Source organism: Oryzias latipes, chromosome 2, assembly GCF_053564925.1.
Source record: "Oryzias latipes strain Hd-rR chromosome 2, Olatipes_Hd-rR_3.1".
Taxonomy (NCBI): domain Eukaryota; kingdom Metazoa; phylum Chordata; class Actinopteri; order Beloniformes; family Adrianichthyidae; genus Oryzias; species Oryzias latipes.
Window position 1 is genome coordinate 15,349,252 of NC_136238.1, and position 25,616 is coordinate 15,374,867.

General features: G+C 39.0%; 1 protein-coding gene across 2 annotated transcripts in view; it reads left to right on the top strand.

Moving 5' to 3' along the window:
* The window catches only part of stk11ip (serine/threonine kinase 11 interacting protein), a 41,901-nt gene that overhangs the window by 10,550 nt on the left and 5,735 nt on the right, over positions 1 to 25,616 (top strand). For both annotated transcript variants that reach the window (XM_078933402.1, XM_011483764.4), the window contains exons 16-24: positions 2,706 to 2,816; positions 3,225 to 3,423; positions 5,852 to 6,012; positions 7,681 to 7,927; positions 13,316 to 13,425; positions 14,184 to 14,281; positions 16,120 to 16,298; positions 22,818 to 22,902; positions 23,936 to 24,018. In XM_078933402.1, coding sequence (XP_078789528.1) covers positions 2,706 to 2,816; positions 3,225 to 3,423; positions 5,852 to 6,012; positions 7,681 to 7,927; positions 13,316 to 13,425; positions 14,184 to 14,281; positions 16,120 to 16,298; positions 22,818 to 22,902; positions 23,936 to 24,018 — 1,273 coding nt within the window. The remainder of the gene's footprint in view (positions 1 to 2,705; positions 2,817 to 3,224; positions 3,424 to 5,851; positions 6,013 to 7,680; positions 7,928 to 13,315; positions 13,426 to 14,183; positions 14,282 to 16,119; positions 16,299 to 22,817; positions 22,903 to 23,935; positions 24,019 to 25,616) is intronic.

Here is a 25,616-nt window from a genome sequence, read left to right on the forward strand (position 1 = left end):
CTCTTTTTCTGCCCCTGAACCAGCAGCATGCGTCTACATGCTAAATATTTCGACTTAAGCTAAAAAAAAAAAAAAAGAAAAGTGAATCTGCGATTACATTTTTTTTTATAGAAGAATCAGAAATTTTCCATTTTTGGTCTTTTGAGGCTCATTTAACCCTCTAATATTCTTTCGACTGCTGTAACTTTTCAACGTTTATGCAATGAACGCAATTCCAGCGGATTCTGGAGCCAAGAAAAGTTGCTTTAACGTTCGTACAGTGTTGCACAACAGTGTAACAGTAATCTGTTTTCTTTTCTTTGCATCAGAATCAGCTGATTTTTAGAGATTGTGTAAACAGTTTTGGATTTACGATGCGTCAAAGAGTATGTTTTTAATTTGGGTGTCTCCGGCAACAACTCCGGTGTAAAAGCGTTAGCTCCAGAAAAGCTCTTTGAACTACGGTAACTGTTTACGAAATTAACGTAATTCCAACGAATTCTGGCGCGGATCGTCGCATCTTTGTGCAAATATGCAACCCTTTACATTTCTCAGAATCAGCTAATACACGTTAGTTGCTTAAAGAAGAAGTTGCTACCGTGAAATGTTACATATCAGCGTAAAGCTGCTTTTATCCGCGCCAGAATCCGTTAATTTCGTGAACGGTTAAAGAGCTGCGCTAGTTCAAAGAATAAAGACACTGGAGCTAAAGCTCTGTTGTTAATGGCGTCAAAAAAAACGTTTCCTGCTCTTGAACCCGTAGCATGCTGCCGCACACAAAATGTTTGGAGGCAAGAAAAACCATCGTGGATCTGCGATCAAATGTTTTGCCTTTTTTTTTTAAACTTTTGCAGGAATTAACGTACCGTAAATTCCGGACTACAAAGCGCACCCGATTACAAGCCGCACCCACCCATTTTCACGTGTTTGACTGCTTTTATACATACACAAGCCGCGTCAGAGTACAAGCCGCGCATGTGTTAGGCGATATTGTCATCCTGACAGATCAAGGCCAGCATCCCAGAGTGAGTGCAATTTATTAGCACATTGTGGGTGGTGCCAGCTTTGCCTCTGGCTCACGTATTTGAGTGTATCGACATCTGTCAAACAGCATGGACCTATATTCTGTTCACAAGTTCCTCAGTTATGGTGTTTTTATTTCATTTTTTTTTACTTATTGACAATCTAGGTATCTAACATAAAATTACAAACAGTAACCATATAATCAACATTACATCCCTCAGTTATAATGAGGAAATTTACATCCGCGATTCCACATTTCCCATGAGTCTTAGGGGCTAAAGGCGGGGCCAATGCCCGGCTCGCCATTCTGTTGTACGTGTTTAAGAATTAGCAAGTATCAGCAGTGCATGTAGGGGTGAACGAGTAAAGCTCACCTTCCGCTTGTTTCGCAGCAGCGTTATGGGAGTAACAGGACTGGTTAGAAAACACACCGGTAAAATACAGCAGCGGCGACTGAAAAGCGCGCGCCTCAGCGTGATACGCGCGCCTCAGTGCGGCGCGTGCGTCAGCGTGATACACGCGCCTCAGTGCGGCGCGTGCGTCAGAATTCAGAAGCCTCTGCACTCCGCGGACGCCTCTGCGCTCCGCTCCCGCCCCGCGCGCTCCTTGTCTCCCCTTCCTATCTACTGCGACACCTCTGGCCAGGGCGGCTTCAAGGAGGAGCACTTCGTCCCCGTTGCGCCGGTGGATGGAGCAAATCGTTTCTGTGAAAAGCAATCGGACTTAAAACTGTACGTTTTGTGTATGAGGGGCGGATGCGTTGTTACGTGTGGGAGCCATCAGACTGCCATCGGCCCCGCAGCTCAATCAGCAGGAGATGTCTCCAGCTCACACGGAGGCTGTGAGTTTATCAAAGCAAAATTCCGCTTTTACGGTTTCCTTAGAAACCGTAAATGGAGTGTAAATTCACTCCATGCGCTGTTCTCTCCGTCACGCAGCAAACCGGCTTTTCCAAACCCGTTGGTGACGGTGGACTTTTTTACGCTGCTTTTAACGATTGCTTTTAACTTGAAAGCTTCATCATATTGTAGCGGCGATCACATGCACGTTGGGTCTAATGGCCCCAAAGGATTCTGGGATGCGGCCGGGCATGCGTGTTTCATTTTGTTGAACCATGACTGAAGTGTCTAAGACCTGAAGTCAAGTCCATGCTGTTTGGCTGCTAAGAGGTGTGTTGAATATAAATGCCTTGTGCTAGAATTCAAACTATTCACTGAGTTCGAAAGTATGTACATGGCGGCCGCCAATTAAATACATAATTTAGCCGCGTCACTGAATAAGCCGCAAGGCTGGCTGTAAGCGCAGGAAAAAAGTAGCGGCTTGTAGTCCGGAAATTACGGTAATTCCAGCGGATTCGGAAGTTGGAAAAAAGCGGCCTTTTTCTGATATGCAAAACTTTATCTATATATATATATATAAAGTATTTATATATGTATTCAAACAATCAGTGTTTGTCAGCTGATACTGATCTGCAGAAAAACAGCTTTGCGTCGCTAGGCAACACTCGCATCAGAATCAACGGATTCAAGTCGATCAGTTTACGAGTTACAAATTACAGAATGTCAAAGAGCGTGTGTTATTTAGGTGTCGATGGTGACATCGCCAGTGTTAACGGCGACAATCCATTGAATCGATTATTTTAAACTTTTGTTATTGTTTGTTTGTTTTTAAAGAGGAGTTTTGACCGTTGCCTGTCTCAGCAGACTACGAAGGAGCTGCTTCCTGTTGTGGAGCTGCACTTTGACTACATCAGCGAGGCAAAGAGGAGGAAGCGCTACGTCCTTCTAGACGACAACCCTCAGCAGGCAGCGCAGGTTTGCCCGCTAAAATCTGAACTCTTTTCAGTATTCCGTACCGAACCCTTTGCCTCACTCACCGTTGTGCCAGATATGCCAGACTTGCAAGGTGCACGCCACCAGGCAAGAGTACGTACATGGAGAATGACGCCCACGGGCCACTTCAGTCGAGTTCAGTCATGCTCGTGGGTTGGCATCTGTTTTGTTTTCATACTTGAAGCGGGATTGTTTATGATTTTTTTTTCCACATTGCACAACATTAGCACAAATTCTGGTTGTTTTTTTTCCTTTGTGGGCTTATGTATGACACAAAAAAAAACAAAAAGAAATGTTGACTCCAAGCAAAGTCAACATTAAAAAGACTTGATTTTCAGAAGTGTCTTTTTGTCAGATTGGATTCTTTTTTTTTTCTTTCTTTTTTTGAAGGTCTTGAGTGATGTTCTGTCCCATGTGGTGGAGGAAAACCAGCGGCGCAAGTCGGAGCCGGACCCTAAAACTGTTTGCTTGCAGTGCCTTCGCTGCAGGTCAGAGTTCAAGCCTCAGGAGGAGGAAGAGGAGGAGGAGGAGGGAGGGGAACGGAGGAGAGGAGCAGAGGAGGATGGGTGTGGTGATGATGACAACACAGGTGAGAGTTAAGAAAACAAGGATTTTGGGAGGAATAAACTGTCGATTCAGGTTTTTTTTCTCCAGTTTTTAACAAGTGGTATCAAGTCTTATTTTTCATCTATGAGATCCCACAACGCTTTCCACTTTTAAAATTAAACTTTTCTTTTTTTCCTTATTTTGTTTAGTAAAGAATTACATTTCTTTTTAAATCAAAATGTCTTTCAAAAACGTAACATTTATATTCTTTTTTATTTAATCTCAACCTTTGAAATTTTAAAAAAGTGATTTCAACATATGACATCTTTTCATCTGTTAGATAACAAAGGCGTTCTATATTTAAGATTTTTATTTTCTATTTTATATTTTTCCTTGTTTTCTAAACAATAAAAAACTCGCTTTGTATTTTACTAGTTTAAAATATTCTATTAGATGGTAAAATGGTGCATTTCTTGTCTTAATACACTTTTTTTAAGCTTTTTATTATTTTTAGCCTAAAAAAAACACGTTTCACATTTTATGTTCAACTTTAACCTGTTTTCCTTTTTAGGGTTTTCCACTTTGTCCTAAATTTTACTTTATTTGTTAATTTCTCTTATTAAATGAATGAATATCTATATCTATATATATATATCTATATATATATATATATATATATATATATCTATATATATATATATATATATATATATATATATATATATATATATATATATATATACACACACAAACACACACACGGTAAATGTCTTATAAGTTAGTAAATAGCAAACACTTTTCATTTATGGCATTCTTTTATTTTAATCTGTTTTTTTTTTAAGGAATTTTAATTTCAGACGAGTAATCGTCTTGTTTTAGAATTATTTTGCTGTAATTTTAGTTTCCTTTTTGAAAAGAAGTACTTTTTTTCAATTTACAACATCAATTTGGATGGTAAGATGATGCATTTCTTACACTTTTATTCAAGCTTTTTATATTTTTTTAGCCTATTTTTTATTTTTCTACAGTAGGTTTTTACATCTTACATCATCTTTTTATGCTATATGATTGTACAAACCTTCCATAAATGAATACAGAAATGTGTCAAGCAGCCTTCAAGCTGCTTAATCCCTTAACAAAGCTGGAGAATCATTCATCTGGACTCTCCTTCAACATGAGCTCAGCCCGCTTTTATTCTGAAGCCTCCACTCCTTTATTTTAATCAGTCAACAGGTTTGTGGTTCCAGCTGCAGATAAGACTGAAGACAAGGTTGCACATTTGCAAGTTCTCCTGACGTCAAGAGCTTTATCAGGCTGCGCCAAACAAAAAAGCCTGGCTTCAGCCTCTCGCGAGCGAATCCCAGGAGTTATCTGCCCTGTTATTCCAAGGCTCCGAGACTTCCCACCTCTGTAATCAGCAAGACAGATAACACGCTTCGCCCCGATTCCGAGTAGGACCTGCTCAGACACGCACGCCTTGTTCATCAGACATCTCAGGGAGCTGAGAAACTGCGCTCCTCTCTCATTGCGCTCGTTCCCAAACTTCAGGAGCCTTTTAATCTAAAAGTCTCCTCTAACCATGGTCGTTGAGCCAAAGATGTTGTGTTTTTTGATGTCTTCAGGGTGCAAAAAAACCTGCTTTATGCAGGAAAAGATGCCGATGCAATTATGATGCATCCCAGTCTGTTTCATTTCCAACCCTAATGCACCCGCTGTTGTTTTATAACAAGAGAAATAATCATTTTAAAGACCGCCCCCCCCCTTCCCATTGCTGAGAGCTCTCTGTTTACAGGCTACCTCACAGCCCCCTCAAGCTGACGTTACCAGTGCGACAAAAAAGGGCGAGCGATATCCAGCCGTACCATTTTGAACCAGATATCTGCTCGGACGAACAAAAGACGCAAATGGGTCCAGCAGTCTGCAAGTGGATGCATCCGAATCTTTTTTTGTTTTTGTTTATTTAGTTAAACTGTTGTTTAATATAACGACAAAACCGCGTGTAAGGAAAAAAGTTGGGTTTGCACTAAAAAGATTGGGAATCAAGCGATGCCACAAAACATTTTAAAGGTCAATTAGTCATTCAAAGTAGTAAAACAAACTACTAACTACGCAGTGTTTCGCCACACAGTCCCGGCTCAGGGACCTGAGGTTTTCTGCATGCGTGGGTTTTCTCTCCGGGGTGTCTGGCTTCCTCCCACTGTCTAAAAAACATGCTTCATAGGTTAATTGGTTAATCTAAATTGTCCATAGGTGTGAATATGAGTGTGCGTGGGTGTGTGATTGTGGCCCTGCAACAGACTGGCGCCCTGTCCAGGATGTCCCCTGTCTTCGCCCACGAGTGGCCGGGATAGGCTCCAGCAGCCCTGTGACCCCGAAAGGGACAAAACGGGTTTACACAATGGATGGAAGGCGTGGCGTTTCCCGCACACATTCAGTTTGGCTGTTTTTGTTGTTGTTTGTCTTGTTTTCAGGACAAAAAGCTCCAATCTGTCCTGAATGCGGCAGCAATCACGTGGTCCAGGTGGCAGAGCAGGTGGCTCCGTACAGCAGCACCCCCATCCGCTGCCCATCCGGACCGGACAGCGAAGACGACCACCTCGAATTAACCCAGAGCTTTTGCAGCGCCATCAAGGTCTTTCCCATTTTTTTTTTGTCTTTTCCATGTCAAAAAAGTGTTTGCACCCCCACCCCACCCTTTTTTTTTTAAACCAAATTTGTTTTATTTAAAAGAAGGAAAAGTGAAGAAAAAGCATATTTTTTTAAATTATGCTGGCATTAGGTCAGAAGAACACCGTTCAGTTTTGCATGGTACGTTGTAAAATAGTAATACTACTAACAACAATAACTTTCATTCATATGTCGCCTTTCTAGGCACTAAAACAATAATTTTTCTTTTATTTATTTGTTCCTTTCATATAAATTATGAAAAATCATTAAACACCTTTACAGGAATAAAACAGTAGTTAATTTCATAAAACAATGAAAAATGTAAAGAAAACAATAGAATAGTAACTCTAAATTAAGGGTGTCAAACTCATTTTCACATCAGCACAGTCAGAACTGATACATGTAACTAAATGTACTGAAAAATAAATGTAACTACTCTTTAATGTTAAATAACTTATTATTTCTTCATTATAACTTTTTAAAGTGACAATTAAAGTTGCATAGAAAACAAATGTTTGCTTATTACTTTAGCATAAATCCTTTTAAATGTGATTCTGTCAGGTTAGGTTATATGGACAGTGTTTAAGCCTTAATGTATAGTTGCCCAATCCGATATTTCACGTCCGATTCCCCCTAAATATGAATAATTACACACCAATTTTCATTTTAAGAAATTCTCGTGGGTCACATAAAATGACATGGCGGGCCACATTTGGCCCGCGGGCCTTGAGTTTGACACATGTGCTCTAAACGATTAAAAACCTGTTTTTTCTTTTAACTGTCGCATCCTGGCTGGATTTCTAGCAGAAATGTTGAATTGACAACACTTGCCTGACAACATTTTTTAAAACTTTTAGTTATTCTATGAGTCAAAGAGTTGATTTTCCTTTGAAGTAGTTTTAATGTGTTTTTTAAAATTTCCTTTAATTGTCACTTTATTTGTGAAACTACAATATTTTTTATAACTGTAGTTAAGTAAAAGATGTTTTTCTTAAGTAAAAAAACCAAACTGTTTTCAACATGAATTTGAAAACCTATTTTTAATCAAAATAAATGGTGAACTTGTGATATTTTTTAAAGCAGTGACACCCAGCATTATGGATGAGGGCTGTAATCCACAAGTTTAGAAATTCTGAAGAGCAGAGAACTTTTTGACTTCATAGACTAATTTAAAGAGTCCTAAGGCACAAAACAATGCGTACATTTGATAGAAAAACTTGAAAAATATCATGTTTACGACACTAAAATCTAAATTGCACCAAAATTTGGAACAATTTTGGGGAAGCTCATGGCACAGATTCAGTTAGGAATGTGTAATGCTACAGCCACTTCTAACCAAACGTCGTTGTAAATGCCTAAAGTAAAGCACCTTTTTCTGGCTTTACCTGCAAAACGTGGGGCCATCAAGTCAAACCTGTTGAACTTTAACCAATCAGTGACTTGGATTTTGTAGGGACATATAGATGGCATCCTTTATAAGTCACGGAATTGCCAACCTGAAATTTCATCACGGAGTAGAAATGTATATGTCGGAATAGAGCTGCGAGCTTTAGAAATTGTTTATTGGTCCGAACCACTTCAGGTTGATGGACAGGGGGGACGAAGGGTTTTAATTCTCTTTTTACTTCAACAGGACGATTGCACAGATGCCAGTTTCAGCAACAGCCCCATCCAGGAGGCCGCGGTCACCACCACCGACCCCACCTTTGTCACCGCCAGGGGAAGCTCCTTCTTCATCGGGGACGGCCCCGGTGACACCAGCAGCCTCTCCTCCAACACTGATTGCCAAAGTAAAGAGGAGCTCGCTGGAAGCTACCATTACACAGTCACAGGGGCGACGCCCCCTTTAGTTCCTCCTACAGGCCGATCAACACCGAAGGGTGAGTCAAATGGGGGGATTCCCACCTGGTTTGACGCGTTCAGTTCGAGTTTGTCCAGGTGGTCCAAACTACAGTTTGCATGAGTACAAGAACTCTGCCCACCTCGTCAAGACCAACCGGGCAGAGAGAGACCTGCGGGAGGAAGTAGTCTTAGTGTGCTGCTAGACAGACTCTGGTACAGTTCGCTTTTAGTGTAAACGGTCAACTCTTTAGTCTTTTTGCAGCTAATATAACTCATAAATGAGGGGGGCTAAACATAGCATGCCTCTTTACCTGCAACCGTATCGCAGCCCACCTTGGTCATTGGGGGAAAAAAAGGACAAATATTTTAATACCTGAGAAATATACACTATATCTTTTGGGATCTCTACAGTGACAATGAAAACTAAAGTTGGAAGTTCATTCTATCCAACCGAAGAAGGTTTAAAAAAAAAAGCCAAATTTGAGAACTAATAAAATCCAAATTTTTTAAAAAAATTAGCCCCTTCAGAATTGTTATATAAATTTCGGAAATGTCAAAAATAGTAAGTAAAGTAGTAAACGGTGAAGGATCTCATTTATCCGCGTTAGCTCCATATCAACATTTTTTAAATCAATGTGATCCAGATTTTTTTTTTCTTTCCATAGAAAAAATACAATAAAAATAACAAATAACTTCTGGTTCTGCTTGCAAAAGGTTTAGTAAGACTCTGAACATTGCCAAACAAAAATGTCGCCAAAAGAAGTAGACCACAGTGTGAACACACCCTTTTCCATACTAGAAAAGAAGTCCCTACAATCGAACTAAAGACAAAAGGATTTGAGGATGTGTGTAAAAAGATTAACTACTGTAAAAAGGTTTTGACTTAACAGATATTTTTTCAGGTCCTCAATACAGCACAGAAACGCGAACAAGTGTTATCCGCTTTGAGTGCACACACAGATTTACAAGGTCACGTGACAACTTAACCCTTGTGCTATCCTATAGGGTCCAGATGACCCCACCCTTACATTGACGTGTTCTCCCTACCATGACAAATGTGGATAAAGGTGAAAAAATTTCATGTTATCCATGGACACCAGTGAAGATCACAAATCATTGAAGAAAAAAGGTTCAGAGCACTGTTTAGTGGGTCTAGATGACCCAACTCTCAAAAAGTGCCTAAGATAGCACAAGGGTTACTAAATATAAATAGTGTGTCTGAACATATTATCCAATCGCCGCTTTTCTCCTGACACCATCCAACCAACGTTTTGTCTACACTAGCTAGTCGAAATACAATGCTAAATCTGAAACGTGGGACTCCTTTCTACTGTCAGTCTATCATACAATCATACAAAACACGCCGTCATGACTGCAGGAAAATGATACATTAAAGCGAGTACGTCGGGCAAGACGCCCCTCAAGATCACTCACAGTAGGTCTTTTCATGGCGTAACGCGTGAATTCTTATTTTTAGCGTAATGCTTTAATTTGACATCAATTATCATAAATGCTCCTATTTTATTCTGAAATATTCTTAAGAACCATAAGGTGGTGATTTATGCTAATTTTCTATCCCAAGCTTTAATCGTTTTAATCGAGATATTGTGAAAGCTCTTCAGCAGCTTGAAGCAATAAGACGACCACATTTTCAATGATACAAAAATTACGTTGCGATTTTGTTTTGTTTTTTTGCAAGGGCTGTTTTATTGCCTCTTAATTTATGCTGTTCATACGAGATGTAGCGTGCGGTGTAAACAGCTGACGTCAGCTGCCAACGCTTCTTCAGGAAGAAGAAGATGTTTTTTTTGTTTTTTAAACATGCTGGGATGCGTTAAAATCATCGCGGGACCTAAGTGTCAGATTTACCCACATCTGTCTGCCATTTTTTTGGTGGAGCCGGAACGCACAGCGAAGCAGATTGGAGTCATTACTGGTGATGGGAGAGGAATGAAAGCCTCCGAGAGGGGAGAGCTGAGCCATAATGATAGCTTTCTCCATCTTTCCTTTTTTTTATGATTTGTTGTTTCTCTGTAGTTTCTAGACGGAGCACCGTGTAATCTGTTCATGTGAAGCCCAACAGTGGAGTCAACTCATCCTCAAACGTTCACACGGACTGGAAATATTGTATCGTTTTAGTGATACAAAGCGCTGGTCTTGTATCTGCATTGTGTGGTTCCATCTTTTCAGGAAAAAAACACAAGTTTGCCTTGGCCTCAGACTCTCTTGGGTTTACTTTGGCCCCTTTGGGTCTAGGCCCTGTCCTTTTTCATTAGCTGTAATCATTCATCACTGTTTAAATAACTCCCATCGCCTGTCTTTGGTGGGTTTATTACTCTTAAAGGCCTTCGTGCCTAAGCTAGTCAACTTTGGCGATGGTTTTAGAAAAAGCATTCCCAGTATTCCCACTGCTGCCAGGAAACTATGGCCCAACTATTAATGGAAGATATCGTTTGAGGGTTTGAGTCAAGGAGCCAAAAAGCCACTTGGTCGTTTCAGCCCATCTGCAGTGCTGAAAATGGAGAAATGATGGCACAGACTGCCCGGTTGAAACTTCAGTTAGTTAGTTAGGACTGCTCTGTGGGGGGAAAAAAAGCCGGTTGGTTCCCATCAGGCAAGTGCCAATAACTCTTGAGAAGTCCTAGATGAGGACACCGCTGTTGGATGGCTGCCAAAAAGAATGTAATTCCAAAAAACAAAGCAGTAGATCTTTAATATTTTTGTTTCATTTTATTGGATTTGATGAATTTAGCCGGAAGAAAAATAAATTTGAGCTGGTTTTGCAGTAGTACAATTAATATTTAGGGAGCATTTATACTTTAAAACCAGCACAAGCAGTCCAGTTTGGTCCCAATCGCTCTCAAAAGGCCAAATAAATCTCAGTTAATAGCTTGTATTGGAATGTGTTCGGTGTAATCCCCGAATTAAGTATGTAAGCGGACAAATCTAACGTCCGCTAAATTGGGTTGATGCAGGATTTTATTTAACCCTTTAACAGCCAAACTTTAGCTTGTGTAAACATTCTTTCAACTATTAAAATTATAAACCAAAACGTAACTCCAGCGTATTCTATCACTCGTTGCATATTGGTGCAAAGGTGATATAGAAAATTGCTATTCTCTGCATCAGAATCAGCTAATTCACGTTGATTGCATGAATAGTTGAAGAATGACGGTAGATCAAAGAGCGTGTTTTATTAAGGTGTCACCGCTGACATCTCCGGGTTTAAGGGTTAACTCTGGTGATGTCACCGACAACATCTCCAAGCACAAGCATTTCTCCGCGTCTGAATTTGCTAATTTACGTTGATTACATAAAGACTTCTGTTAAGTGTTGCGTATTAGCGCAAAGCTGTTTTTGTCATCTCCCGAATCCATGAAATTACGTCAAATGTATAAACGGTTGAAGAGTTACCAAAGGTCAAAGAACTACAAGATTGGACCTAAAGCTCTGGTGTAAATGCGTTTCAAATTCGCAACCTTTCTGCATAGTCTTGAATATTTTATTATACTAGATTTGTCATTCCAATACACTTTCTGGTGTTTTTGCACCTTTTACAGAGAGCAGAAATGAACTTCCTCGGTTAAGTGTCCACCACCTTCTCTCGACACTTCTACCTCTTCTGCAAACACTCCTTGATGTAGCATTTCGGTCTCAGCTTAAATTTGAAGCAACACCACAACTGGAAACATAACAAAAGAAAAAAACAACTGACAGTGATTTTATGACTTTCTACAGTATCATCACATTGTTGGCATATCTTAATTGTCGCGTACAATCAGCATCTTCCAGCAACCGACTGATTACTAGGACACAACCTGGTACCTCTGCAGACAGTACCTAGATCTTCCCAGAACTGTCTCTGGAATCAGTGATTCACACACGTATGTCATGTCTGATGCGGATTGTATGCCAAGACATCAATCGCTTCCGTGAACCTTCTTAATCTTGTTGGGGCTTGGAGTCAATACCACCTTAGTATGAAGGACTGGTAATGGTGACCATGCTGTGATCGGTGATAAGGAAGACACTGGGAAATTATTAGAGGAACAAACAGAGACAAGTTAAGAACTACAATCAGTGACAAATTTATGGCTTCTAAAAGTAGTTCCAGTTCCTTATAACATACTAGAACATGCCCAGACCGTCTGACTTACTGAAACATAGCTAAAGGTATGGCTCAGGGTCACCGAGTCCAACTTTAAAATGTAAATCTTTCAGAAAAAGAAAGGATGAAGTCTCTACCCAAAGATGAAGATAATGATAATAAAAATAATAATAATGGATTGGATTTATCTGCACTTTTCCAGATGCTCAAAGCGCTTACAGTGTGTATCTATTATTCATTCCCTCCTCATTCATGAATGAAATGAATCAGGTTCAATCTCATTTTTTACCGTTTGATATTCTGTTTAGGCTGGAACTAGGAGGACTTTAAGTGTAGTTGGAGCTGAGCCCACTTCTGGGCTTAAAAACACAAACCTATTTTTTTTAAGTTGGTTATAAATTGCCCACTGAGGATGCTTTCCAGGAAAATCTGTCTGAAACGGTTGGTTTCTCTTTCTTTTTTTTAAAACGATTTAGTGTTTCGTCGTTTATCGCTGGGGTTTAAAACAACTTACAATCGGTGAAATCCGCAAAGTACGGTTGCAGATGTTCTAGGTCTAGAAAACAAACGTAAAACCATCCTAAAAAAAAATCCAAAAATAGCTCAAAGCTGTGATGTAAAACATGAATAAGAAAGTTTAGTTTTGTAAAGTAAAATAATCAAACAATGCTGTCCTTTTTGTTGGGCTGTTAGATCTTTTTATGTTTCAAAGCTTTTTTTGTGTTGATTGATTGGAGGGGAATTACCACCGGTCACTTCTTTGTTGACCTTTTTTTTTCAAAGACCATGTAATCTGTGGATGTGAGTTTATTTTTTATTTGGAATCAGTTTTTGGGCTGATTGATCAAAGTAAGATTTGCGGTACAAAAAAACAAAAAAAAGATGCCTAAAACTCTACTAAGCGCTTGTGTGTTCACCATCCATCTCTTGTGGTTTTGCATGTTAAAGACGACTTGAACGTTTTATTTCAAATACTATGAAATCTGTGGATCATTTGTACGACAGACTTTTAGGGCCAGTTTACAAACTTTTTTTTTCCTTTCTTTCGAATTTTAAGTCGTAAATTTACGAGAAAAAAAGTCACAACTGTTAAACTACGAGATCTTAAGTCGGAAATTTACGATTTTTTTAATCGTAAATTTACGACTTTAAATCTCGTAATTTTACTTTTTTTTTTTTTTTTGTTGGCCCTACAACTCTGTCGTACTTTTGCTAAAAGTCCTCTGGTTGTGAGGTTGATTGAAGTAAAACAAGCTAAATAAGACCAAATTTACTCAAACTTAAGTGTGTTTACCTTCCACCTCTTGTGTATTTAAAGGTGACTTGGACCTTTTTTCGGAAGAATACGAAACTGTAGATCATCGGCTAAAACTCTTCTTGGATGTGGAGGTCTTCGAAGAGGAAGAGGAGCTTCATTCTTTCCTTAAGGTTTTCTCATTTTCAACTATTATTTGTGTATAAAAATCTAACAAAACTAGTACATCACCCGAATTAAAATATTTTTCATGAAATCAGATTAGGAAGGGATGTTTGTTTATTGCAGATGTAGGGTTTCCTGATGGCTCAACTCTGATATTTGGTATTGAATAAGGAGGTTTTTCTGTCTTTTGTGGATAAGATATATATATTTTTTAACTCCTTGTTGGGTGGTGACAACCTTACTCAACTCTATCGGCAGTTTTATCTCACCAGAAAAGCCCTCAGTAAATCCTAAAGAACCCTCTCACCCCTTTTCCCCTATCATATGCTGTTGCTTCTTTGACACATTTATGCTCCCTTGTTGTCACTCGATGTATCCAAGTCAGCAGGCTGCCCATTTTCTCTGTCAGACACCTGGATGAAGAGCAAAGAGCGCCTAAGCCACAGCTGGAGACTCCAGGTCTTATTCCATTCATCATAGCCCAGCATATTTCTTCTCTGACAGTGCTGGCTCAATACTTTCTTTTTTTTCCCCCCGCATGTGGTTTTTCTGCCTTGTGTTATTTGAGAGGAAATGAAGGGGCTGGTTTTAAATCATCCGACAAGAGGGGAAGTGGGGTGACTTTAAAATACAGTTATTAATAGCTTAGTGTTGAAATGATAGCTCAGTGAGGGTTATTGGCTCGCCGTGAAAACTGTTTTCATGCGTGAGAACGGCAATGTTATAACTTTTTATTAATAAGAGACGGGTTTTTCTGGATCTTTAGATGTCAGCTGTCAAATTTGGGGAGCAAGGAGAGGTTCCTTCACTGCTGGTTGTGTCAAACCGGCGGATCTATTTCCTGGAAGTGACATCAGATGCCAAGTAAGTGATGAAAGAATGAGTGTAGTGATTTAACCACGTTTTTGAGTATTGTTCTTGATGTGTATTCTTTCTGAAAGTTTATTTGATAATCATAATTACTTGATTTTAACTTAATTTTAAACCAAATTTTAAATTTTACACTTTGCTTTGGTATATTTAGCAAAAGTTTGCTCTCTCTCTCTCTCTCTCTCTCTCTCTATCTCTCTATATCTGTCTCACATTTGGTTTGTTGGCATTTTTTTTTCCTTGTTTCACAAAAAAAGTATTTTTTTCAATTTTTCACTGTAGCAATCCAGTTTAGACTGAAAATCTGTAAGTGGCCGTCTCAATTTAAAATATAAAAAATACACTGGAACAAATATACTTTTTTGAATAATATGTTTCAATAAGTTGAACGTAAGTAGAAATGATTGTCAAAAAACGCTTTAAATCTATCGATCCATCCATTTTTTTTACATATACTACAATTCTTTTTTACGTTTTTACATTTTTTTCGGTGTTCAAACGTAATTTGGCTGTCAAAAGCAAAACCTCTTATTTCATTACTGTAAATGTGTTTTGATATTTAGTTGACCTGTATCGCCCTACTTTTAAAAATAATTTTAATCTCACAGGTACTTTTTGGGTTTTAAGAAACAGAAATTATCATAAAAAACATTACTTTAAATATTCAAAACAAGATTCAAAGGGTTTTATTGCTCAAGCGGTGCTGGAAATTGTATCAAATTTATGTCTTGTCTTTTTTTTTTTAATTTATTCAAAAACTAATGTATAATTATCTTTTCATCTATTTTAATAGTGTTCCCATGGTCTTTTAGCCAAAATCCAAAAACCTGTGTCGTTTTCTAGAAAATAGTTTCTGCAGAGCGGCACTAGTTCATTAGGAATTCACCCCAGAGTTGTGGGCGGGACTTTTGGCATGGAGCGACCCCGGCCCCTCTTCCCCTCCCCGTTACTGACACCTCTATGTTTGCACACTCTTCCGCTGGCTTCCAGCTGACGAACTTTACCGGTGCAACAAAAATGTCTGGCAATATTGGAGCTATTCATGCGAACAGTTTGGAACCAGATGTGAATTCGGACGAGGAAAACAAAGACGTCCATGGATCTATTCGTCTGCAAAAGGATTCATCAGAATGGAGCGGAGCAGGGAGCTTGTGGCCCGCCCATTGTCTTTTCTACTTCTTTTTCAAACTGCTTTTTTTTTTTTTTTTGTCTGCTCTGAACAATTCAAAAATGCAATTGTAAGCTTATTTTTCTTTAAATATGTCCTCCATTATCAAAGAAATGCTATAAGAAAATCTAAAAAAATATAAAAAAATCGGGAAATTCATCTCAGTGGGTCTTTATAGCAACATGGTACACTAGTATACCTTTAAAAAAAATTGTTTGTTTAAAAAAAGATCAAGGCGATAGTTGAAGTACTTTTTCAGAATTTTGTGTGAAAACTCTCCAAATGAAGGAAAACCAAAAAAATGTTATGTGTTTATGTAACAAGCAAATAATAGAAGGGCCGGTAAGGTCAGAAAAATTCCAAAGAGGGCGCCACAATGCAGTTTTTTTTTTTTTTTTGTCTTTAATGGGGGTGGGGTCACTTGATACCCTGGGTAATATTGCATAACCTTCTCAGGTTTCTGGGTCACATCTTGAAAACACATTCAGCTCAACATGCAAGCGCATTTTCCTCCCTGTCTTTTGATAGAATTCCATTTTTATTTTTGGCTTTTATTCCTTGCATAAAAAAGGGAAAAGTGTTAATATCTTACAATCCTGTAACTACACAAACTCACGTCAGGAGCCATTTCACTTCAGGAATCCGCCTGTTTTTCTCCCGACAGAGGGCAGCTCACCGATTGGCTGCAGAAGAAGGACAGCTATCCGATTTTGGATCTCAGCTACCTGGAGGTGGGGTTGGGCTCGCAGAGCATCCACATGGAGTTTGGCGATGAAGGCGTGGCCTACACGTTGCTCGTGAGGGACAGTGCGCGCTGCAAGCGTTTCTTTGGCCTTTTGACAGGTAAAATGGCGCAAAACAACGGCAACATCTCTTGCACGCTTGCTACTAAAAGCATTTGCTGAGTCCCAGCAGCAGCTACAGCTACATACAAGGAAATCTGACCTCCAAAGCTCATGCCACACCGTCCTGCAGCCTCGCCTCACACAGAGAACACGTCCTGCCCAGATCAAAATGAAGACAAGCGTCTTGAGAGGACAAACTGTTTTTACAGTGCTTGGAAAAACATGGAAAACAGATTTCAAGTCCTAAACAATAAAAAGGAGGGGGAAAAGCAGGTCATGCAATAAGTTGTGATGTTTTAGAAAAATATCATGAGGGCTTTTTATGTCATTTAAAATAGAAATCCCTCCGTAGACGGTTTTAGACCGGCCTGTACGCACCTTGTTCCCGGTGCGTATTTGTTTGAAAGCTCTCGTAAAAAGGAGTGTTCCCCTGCCAAGACGCGCCCCAAGGCTGAGGTGCGTGTTCAGTGCCGTGAATCTTATTGGCGAGTGTGGGTAAACAGAGCTAAAAAAGAGCTTCTGTCTTTTTTTTCCCCCCGGATGCAAACATGAAGAGCCTGCGAACGATTCCAGATTGAGTCAAAAACAATTTTCGGCTTTTGTAACATTCCAGGTTGCATCTTTTAAAAGATAAGTCAAGTCAGATGCTGTTATGATGGCAATGCCTCTGTTCTTCAAGCCACATTCCCCCAAATACAGCTGTTGGAAGATCTTGCCAGGAGAAGCACGGAAACATGTCATGTCTAATCGTCCAAACGGGTTTTTTATCAAGTGGAAAAAGTTGAAAAACCACATCTGGCGTGATGATGGACTCGCCTCCCGGAGGAATCGGAAGGGATGTATTTTAAACCGAGATATCTTTCTTTCCCTCTGCAAATTTTGACTCCACTTTCTTACAATGAAAAATGAAAGGACATTTTTGTCTTTCGTGATACATGCGTGATATACGTTAGCGCTGGGAATCGCCAATAATTTTCAGATTCGATTTGATCCACCAGAGCCTGGATTGAGTCCATTCATGACTTTATTAGATTTACACATTTAGACGCGTTTGTATAGAAATACATTAATCATTTATATATGTTTTGAAGATATTCATATCATTCTGATACAGCTCCAACAAAAATTTGCAGATCATTAACATTGTAAAGTCTCTACAATGGCTCATATTATAAAAATAAATGTTCTGCCTCTCCTGGAAGGCGTTTTAGTTTGGCCACTAGGTGGAGCTCACCCTATAGCGTTACACTTTATTCAACAAGATAAAGCAAAAAAAAACTTTTAAAAGAATGTTTCCTTAAAGAGTTTAAAAAATTCATTTCTGTGAGTAAATAAACCTGTTCATTTAGTCAGCAATGTATGGTTATGTCGAAAGAGCGTTAGCATTAGCCGTCCTATGGGAAATTCTATTATACGTTAGCATCAAGCTAGCGGACTTTGACATCACCGCTGTTGTTATGCTGTTATGTTGTTATTGTTATGCTATTAGGTCACTGGAAAAGAAAAGGCATAAATCATCGATTTTTACTTTTATGGATTGATTATTGATCTATTAAGTTTGGATCGATTCAGATCGATTGATCGATTTTATTAACCCAGCCCTAATATATATCATTCGTAAGTGTTTCTTGCGTTCGTCACTCGTCAATGTGCGCAAATTACTGTCGAGGGTTTCGTCTGACGGGTCTTTACGGTTTGGAGCTGTTCAAAATTTGAGAATTGCGCAGTTTACGTTTATTTAACGTAATTCATACACAATGATTACGCAAGTCTTACGCAGTTGTGCGTGGTTTTTGTGAAATGAGTACACATATTTGTGGCTTTCCATGACCATTCCACGTATTTCTAACATGCTTTTCGCGTTTATACCACTGTTGTATAACTTTTATTTCACGTATCACATATTGCGTTCAAATTACGTTATTATCCCTAATGATTTGCATCTAAACAGCGCAATAATCCAGCTTGATTCATGTTCTACGTTGATTTACGTGTTCTTTGCGTGGTTTATTCGTACTTGTGCAGTTTTAACGTGGTTCATTCCTGATACATCGGTGAAAATTTCATTTAAAGACCGCAACTTTTAGCACTTTTACTGTGCAACATGCGCAAAATGTACGTAGTGGCTGTGTGACCCAACCTTCAAACTGAGACATCTATACTCCCCTCTCCAAATTTTGACTCCACTTTCTTACCTGAAAAATCAAAGCCAGACCAAGTTTCTCAATTAGTTGAGTTAATTCAATTTCAGTGTTTGTTGAAGGCGGTAGATTCGTCCTTTCGGTAGTTAACCAAGAAAGCCTTTCCTCTGAAACCAGCTTCTTAAATCCGTCTCAACTGTTTAACAAATCAAACAGCCATGTGGCTTCCTGCTTTCATGTGGATGTCACCGTTGTTGTTGTTGTAATCTGTTGGAGAGTGCCGGGACTGAAACGGGACAAAGCTGAAGTGCTGACGCACACCAGAGCACCATTAAGGGTCCATTTGTTTTTGTAGACCTGGTTCTGCCTGTCACTTCTGCTTACTCATGATCCAGATCTTGGACGGGCACCTCGCCTAGCATGCTAGGTCAAAACACTAGCTAATCTTGAAATATTTAATCCTTTAACACCGGAGCGTTAACTCTAGTGTTGACTTTTTTTTTATTTTTTGATTAGCTCCTCAACTGTTTACTTAGTAAATTCAATTCCAGCGGATTCTGGAGCGCAAAAAATTAGCCTTAAGCTAATATACAACACTTTACAGTAGGGCAGTGCTCACGCAATCAGCCTAAATGTGTCATGGAAAAAAGCGACTTTGCGCCTTAATGCATCATTTTAGGTACGTAAAAGTAAGCCTATCGGTTTAAAGCTGAAATGCTAAAATACCTAAAGCCCCAAAATGCTTTACGTGTTCTGACATACTTTTTTGTATGTCAGAATTAGCTGATTCATGTTGGTCACATAAAAGGTCATCGCCAGCAACATTGCTGGTGTTAAAGAGTTAACAGTTCCTCCATTCAAAAGCAACTCTTTCTAATGATCTCAAGAATTCACAACAATAATCCACTTACCGAGATTTCAAGACAAAATGTGTCTTTGGTGCAGCTGTATAAACTTTGGCATCAGCCATAAAACTCTGACCAACAAAAATAAAGCTTGAAGTGGGAGGGGCATGTGGATGGGATTTAACTTCAACAATATTGTAAAAATAAGAAATGTAAAAATGTTGTAAAAGTTTTCCACTAGCTTTGGTGTAAAGTTGTAAGAGTCAGCCACAGAACTCTGAACAACAAAAATAAAACCTGAAGGGGGAGGGGAATATTGATCAGATTTTACTCTGCCCACCTCAACATTCTGAAAATAAAATACGTTTTAAACACCAGGATTTTCACCAGCGTTTTTTTTTTTTTGTTCTTTTTTTTTTAAGCATTGGAATCAATTGGAAATTGCTTCCTCCAAATGAAACATCGGGTCAAGATCTCATATTCTGTCCCCTTTATTGTCCTATTCTTCTTCCCGCCTTTTTTTACCCCTTCTCCTTTTTTTTTTTTTTGTCAAGTCTCTTGAAAGAAGCGACCTTGCACCACGCTGCAAGACACTCTTTCCCTCCGTAGTGCTGTCACAATCAATGACACGCTCGGTTTTGCTGTCGCTGGTCGGATCCACTGGCTTGTGTTTCTAGCATTTTCTCACCCACCCCTTCTATGGAAATGAAATTTCACACCAGCAACCCAAGTTGGCTTTCTTGTTTTAGCCACAATAGCAAAAGCCGTCCATGACCGAACCGGCCTTTGTGTTGGGGCGTCTTATTTTTCGCAATTGTTGGAAGTGACATTTTCATCCTCGTCTACATTTACAGTATATTTCATACTTTTGCTTTTTCCCTCAGTTAATGTTTACACCCTAAAATCTTTAACTTCTTCCTAAATGTCTCATGAAAGTGAGTAGAGTCTGTGTTTGACGTCACCTATTTGCACAGTACTTTTTCCCCCCACATGCCCAGCAGTGTCATGTCTCTTTGAACTGTGATGCTTCCCGGGGTTTGATAACTCTTTGTGGCATTCAAAGGTTGCCGAGACATCGGGAGCCCTTCTTTCCACGCATTCTTCAGTTCTGGAATCATTTTTCAATATCTGGTTGTTTTTTAGTTTTTTCAAATGCTTCAAAACTATTCCGTCTTTCCCATATTGATCTGAACCCAATACATTTAAGGCTGAGGTTCATTACAGGGTTCCTACAAAGCATGAAAAAATGAAATGATAGCCAGAGTGAGATGCTTTCAAAATCAAGGCAATCCGCTTTCGTGCAAAAGAGCTGCCTTTATGTCAGAGCCTTTACCTCAGCATGCCTGAATGCTGCCTTGTGAGGAAACTTCATCCAGGCATCTGTAACTCAAGTGGTTAAAAAAAAGAAAGAAAAATCATAGCAAAAATATTCTTGAAACTACATCTTTGTCATCACAAATATGGACATTAACAATTGTAGATTCATTTAATGTAATCAATTACAACATATTGGCACCAAAAACACCTTAGACCAAGTAGGAAAGTTTGAAATTGTTTGCTAAATTATATTTTTCCGACGTTAACAAGTACTTAAATAGTTTAGGACACCTCTCTTTTAAAGTGACAATCCAACCCATTATATGTTATTACTTCCTTTTAAGCATTATAAGATGCTTTAGTTTGGCATATTTCCAAAATTGTGCAACCCTTTTTGTGTGTTTTTTAACTTTATTTTTTATTTTTTTTACTTGTCCTGTCCAACAGCCGAGGAAGCAGATAGGAACTGAAGGCCTCTACTGTTGTAATTTTTTTTTTTTTTGGATCTTCAGACAAACTAGGGATATATTTGTATAAACCCGTTTTGTATTTGAGGCTAACAATTATATTTATATGCAATCTTTGTTGGACCGGATGGAAATAAAGGCGAGAGAGCGAAAGTGGGATGTTAGAGATGCAGGATAAGGGGTTTAGATGGGGGAGATAGTAAAGGGGGTGGGGGATCAGTCGAGAATATAGAGTCATAACATAAGAGTAAATTGCATGACTTAGTTCTTACATACACACATCAGAAAAATACTATGCACACAAATATTTATAGGTTTTAAGTATATTCATACATAGAAGACTTATCTCCAAAGTTGTACGATTTTTACTAAAGAAACTCTAAAAGTAGTGTATTCTCAGCACTATAAGGCGCACTTGAAAGCTTTTATTATTTAAAAAAACAACAACAGTGCGCCTCATAATGCGGAGCAATTTATCTATGGATTAATTCTAGTTGTGTTTACTGACGTCAAAGCAATTTTGAGAAGTACACAGCGCTCTGTCAAAACATTTGGTCGTGTGTTATTGTGATTACATTAACGCCACTAACGTTGTTTTCTTTTTTCGTGGGCTACTTACAAGGTTGGATGTTGGCATAGTCACAGTAACATTTGTTTTAGTGGTTTCAGTCTAGTTATTTACGTGTCCAACAAGGTTGGAAGTTACAGGTAAAGTGAAAACGCTTCTAACGTGTAGCGCATTTTAAACAAGTTCTGGAGTTACTGTGAACGCAGTTAATAAAGGTTGACTGACGGACTCTGATTCTTTTTGTCTTGCTAAATGTGCTTTATAGTTTGATACACCTTATTATATGACATTAGTTCAAAAAGGGATTCCTCATTGACTGTGCTGTAGTGCGGAAAATAGGGTGTATCAATATATTTATATATTTTTATTATTTGGGTATTCAGAACACAATCATACATAGGAAAGTCATGTATAATTTGGCCAACCATCCATTTATTGATGTGGAGCTAAATCTAGGCCCTAGACTTAGTTCGTAGTTCCATAGACTCTAGAGATATCAACCAAGGAAAAGATTTTACGATCTACTCTACAACCGTGGTCCTTGAGATCTACCACCATTGGTTGTTTTCCGGCTTGCACTTGCTGCCATCACCTGTATTAGGAATGTTCAGTCAATCCTCATCTGGATTTATCTGAAAAACATTTGGGGTTGAAATAAAAAATTAGCAAGATGATGAGGATTGAGTAGCTCTACCCTACACCTTTCAAACGATGGTTGCCCCAACCCATTAGAAGGGATGTTAAAGTGTTTCCCAGCAGGTGGGAAGATATTTATCCTTCAGGACCGCAACTTTATGGTTGGACATATCTTCAAGGTCTCCGTAAGAGCGTTTCTGGAAGTGTTTGCATGTATACCAAAGGTTCTAACTCAAGTATGTGTCTTTGTTGCTTTTGAAAGTTTAAAAAAACTCTAGATTCAATAAAAACTCAGTGATTCTAAAGTCAAAAAGTAAGATGTCTTCACCACAAAAGCCAATAGGCTAATCCATCGTTTACTGGCATTTGCCTTGAGTTCTCTTGAACGACTCAAGAAATCTCAAGATTAAAAAAATTTCTATGTCCTGTTGACATCTGTTTGACGGTAGCAACTTAAAATTGGCTTTCTTTTAGGCAGATGTGCTGGATAAATGTTCCAAAATCACTCCAGATTTGGATGTTTTCATTTTTTGTCTCTCTCAGGAATTGTCCGTGAGATGGCGCACAAGTCCGACAGCAAGCTGAAGTCCATCTCCACCACGAGGCTGTCGGCACAGCACCACCTCTGGTACGATCCTCGGCTTTGAGATGGCTGAACGCGTGGACGATCCCTTGGACGCGAGGAAGGGGAGAAAGAAAAAAAGCAAAACGACTGCGTTTTATTTGTGTTGATGCCGAAAGATGTGGTCAGAATAAAGTCGCACACATTTGCATGCGGTCGTAGGTTAAGGGGAGCTTTAGCCGCAGAAGTTCTAACACTGCACATTTCTCGCACATCTTTAGTTGATTACAATCAGCTTTTTTTAGACTTTCGTTTTGTAAAATTGCCCCACTAAATTAGCTGGTAAACCACATCTTAATTGGGAACATATGTCGCTCTACAAATTCTGAAGCATGTGTCTCCCCCTCGTGCGGTATGTTATCGCCATCTGTAGTATTTTTTAACACCTTTTAATTGCGTGTTTTTCTTTCTTGCTCACAAGATAGCAACTTTTATGTTGTTCCTTTTCTGTGGGGGGGAAAAAGGAAAAATGTGGCTCTTCTCATGAAAATATCGTTTTTGGCGGAAAAAAGGTTCTCATCTGCCCGAAAATGTGCAAAAAACATGGCTTGAATAAGCAAACATTTCAGTCCCGTTGACCACGCGGGTGTATTGTCTTTGAAGCAGTCCTGAAGAAAAGGTGTTTTTATCCATTTAGAAGAATGTAAACAAACACCAACTTCCTTTCAGTTTAGAGAAAAACACTTTATGACGAGATCGGCCGTCATCCCGTGGAACAGATTAGTGTTTGCATGTGCAAACGCACAACAAAGCCTGAAATCGAGCCCTTTCTCATCTGGCCTCCACTGCTCGACAATCAAAAAATAAAAACAAATCAAGGCGGCCGTTTCATGTTTTCTGATGCAGTTAACCGCAGCCTCAGAAGGTCTGTCCAATGTTTGCCCAATCCAATTCCTGTCAGCCATTATTGCGTCAATTATCCTTAGGGCTTGCAAATGTGCAAACGCAGAGGCGCTTCCAAGACAGCACCTGCCAGCCACAAACCTCCACAGCTCTCTTCGCCTATCCCTAATCAGCTTTGTTTCTTTTAATCTTCAAGGCCTCTCGTGTGCGAGGACATCCAGGCAGATGTGGAGGACGGACAGCTACAGTTCTTCTACATGCTGGCTTTCGTTCTGCAAGGTGACAAACAGAGCTTACCTCAAGGCTAAAATGCGCTATTCAGCCATAAACTACCCTGTCATCAGCAAAGAAATTTGCTTCTATCTGAACTTTGTCATGTATGCTTCTTGGTACACAGGCTTGCTTACAAAAAGATTAGATTTCAAGACTCAACATAATTCAATGGTACCACGAGTGTTTGACTCAACCCTAGGCTACCCATCTTGTGTTGTCAAAGCTCCAACTGAAGAAAGTAAGGGATGGTGTGTAATTTAAAAGATGACATGATTTGACAACAATGGTCAAACCGAGGTCTAGAGTACAGTAAACTTAACCTGATTTGATTGTTTAAGGGACCTAATATTTTTTAGTCAGTTTTGGTCTCTGCCAAAACAGCCTTTTTGGTCCTGTTTGAGATATTTGTTTCTATGTATGTATATGTATGTATGTATGTAAAAAGTTTTATATGATATAAGATATATTGTAAGGTATATGTTAGGCCTGCACAATAAATCGCAAATTTCTCATTATTGCGATACCAAGCTGAGCAATATACATATCGCAAAAAACTGCGAAAATTGCAATAAATGGTAACCTTGCTAAAACAATTTTATGATATCTTGAAGTATTTACCAAATCAAATAAATCAATTTATGCATTTGACCAATCAGATGGACCCCCTTCACATTGTTGACTAAACAGATGTAGCCCTCTTAATGTTAGATTTTTGCGTCCTATGTAGACGAGGGTCATTTGGAGTGGAACTTACAGTATGTTGACCCCTATTTAAACTAAACTGTTGCAGTGAAATGGAAATTATGTTTTTGGTTGTTTTTCTATTTGTTCATGTATCGCAAGTCATATCGTCATTACAATATCACTAATATCGCAAATCCCGACTTTTCCTCATATCGTGCAGCCCTAGTACGATAACATCAGAGATGTCACCAGTGAAACCTAAATAAAACACTCTTTTTGACTCAAGTGCTACATACATACCCTTTTGCGCGTTCAAGAACGCGCTGAACGTGGGTTTTTATAACATGCTTTTAGTATATGGTGTTCACACAGGTCTGTCGCTACCCGATACAAGCACATGTAGTCACAGTTGGAAGAGGCTTGATCAATTTTCAAATAGTTGGCACTTTACTCTTTCAAACGGCAGCTATGCCTCACTAGCAAACTGTAGTCCCTGATTGATCAAAGTTCTGCTGGTTTAACTATTAGCATGCATTCAATTGCAGCGCTTTTTTTACATGGAGCCCAAAAACAGACTTAAAAACTTGCACCCATGATTGTGAGAATTTCGGAGGCTGGAATTGCACATATGCGTGTATTTACATAGACTTTTCATTGGAAGGGTCGGTTGGACGTGCATTTCTAAACTTGTTATGAATGTTAGACCATTCACGCAATATCAGGTGATGACGCAGGGAAAAGCTCTGGTCTTAAAGGGTTTAAAAGAAAAAAAGAAGCTAGCTATTTAGCCAAAAGTGGAGCTTTTATAATGTAATTTACAAATTCTCGTAAAAAGAAAAAACGACTAATAGAAATCTTTTTATTTCTTCTGTTTTTCATTTTTAGGGAAAGTCCAATAAATCTCTCCAAACAAACCTGTT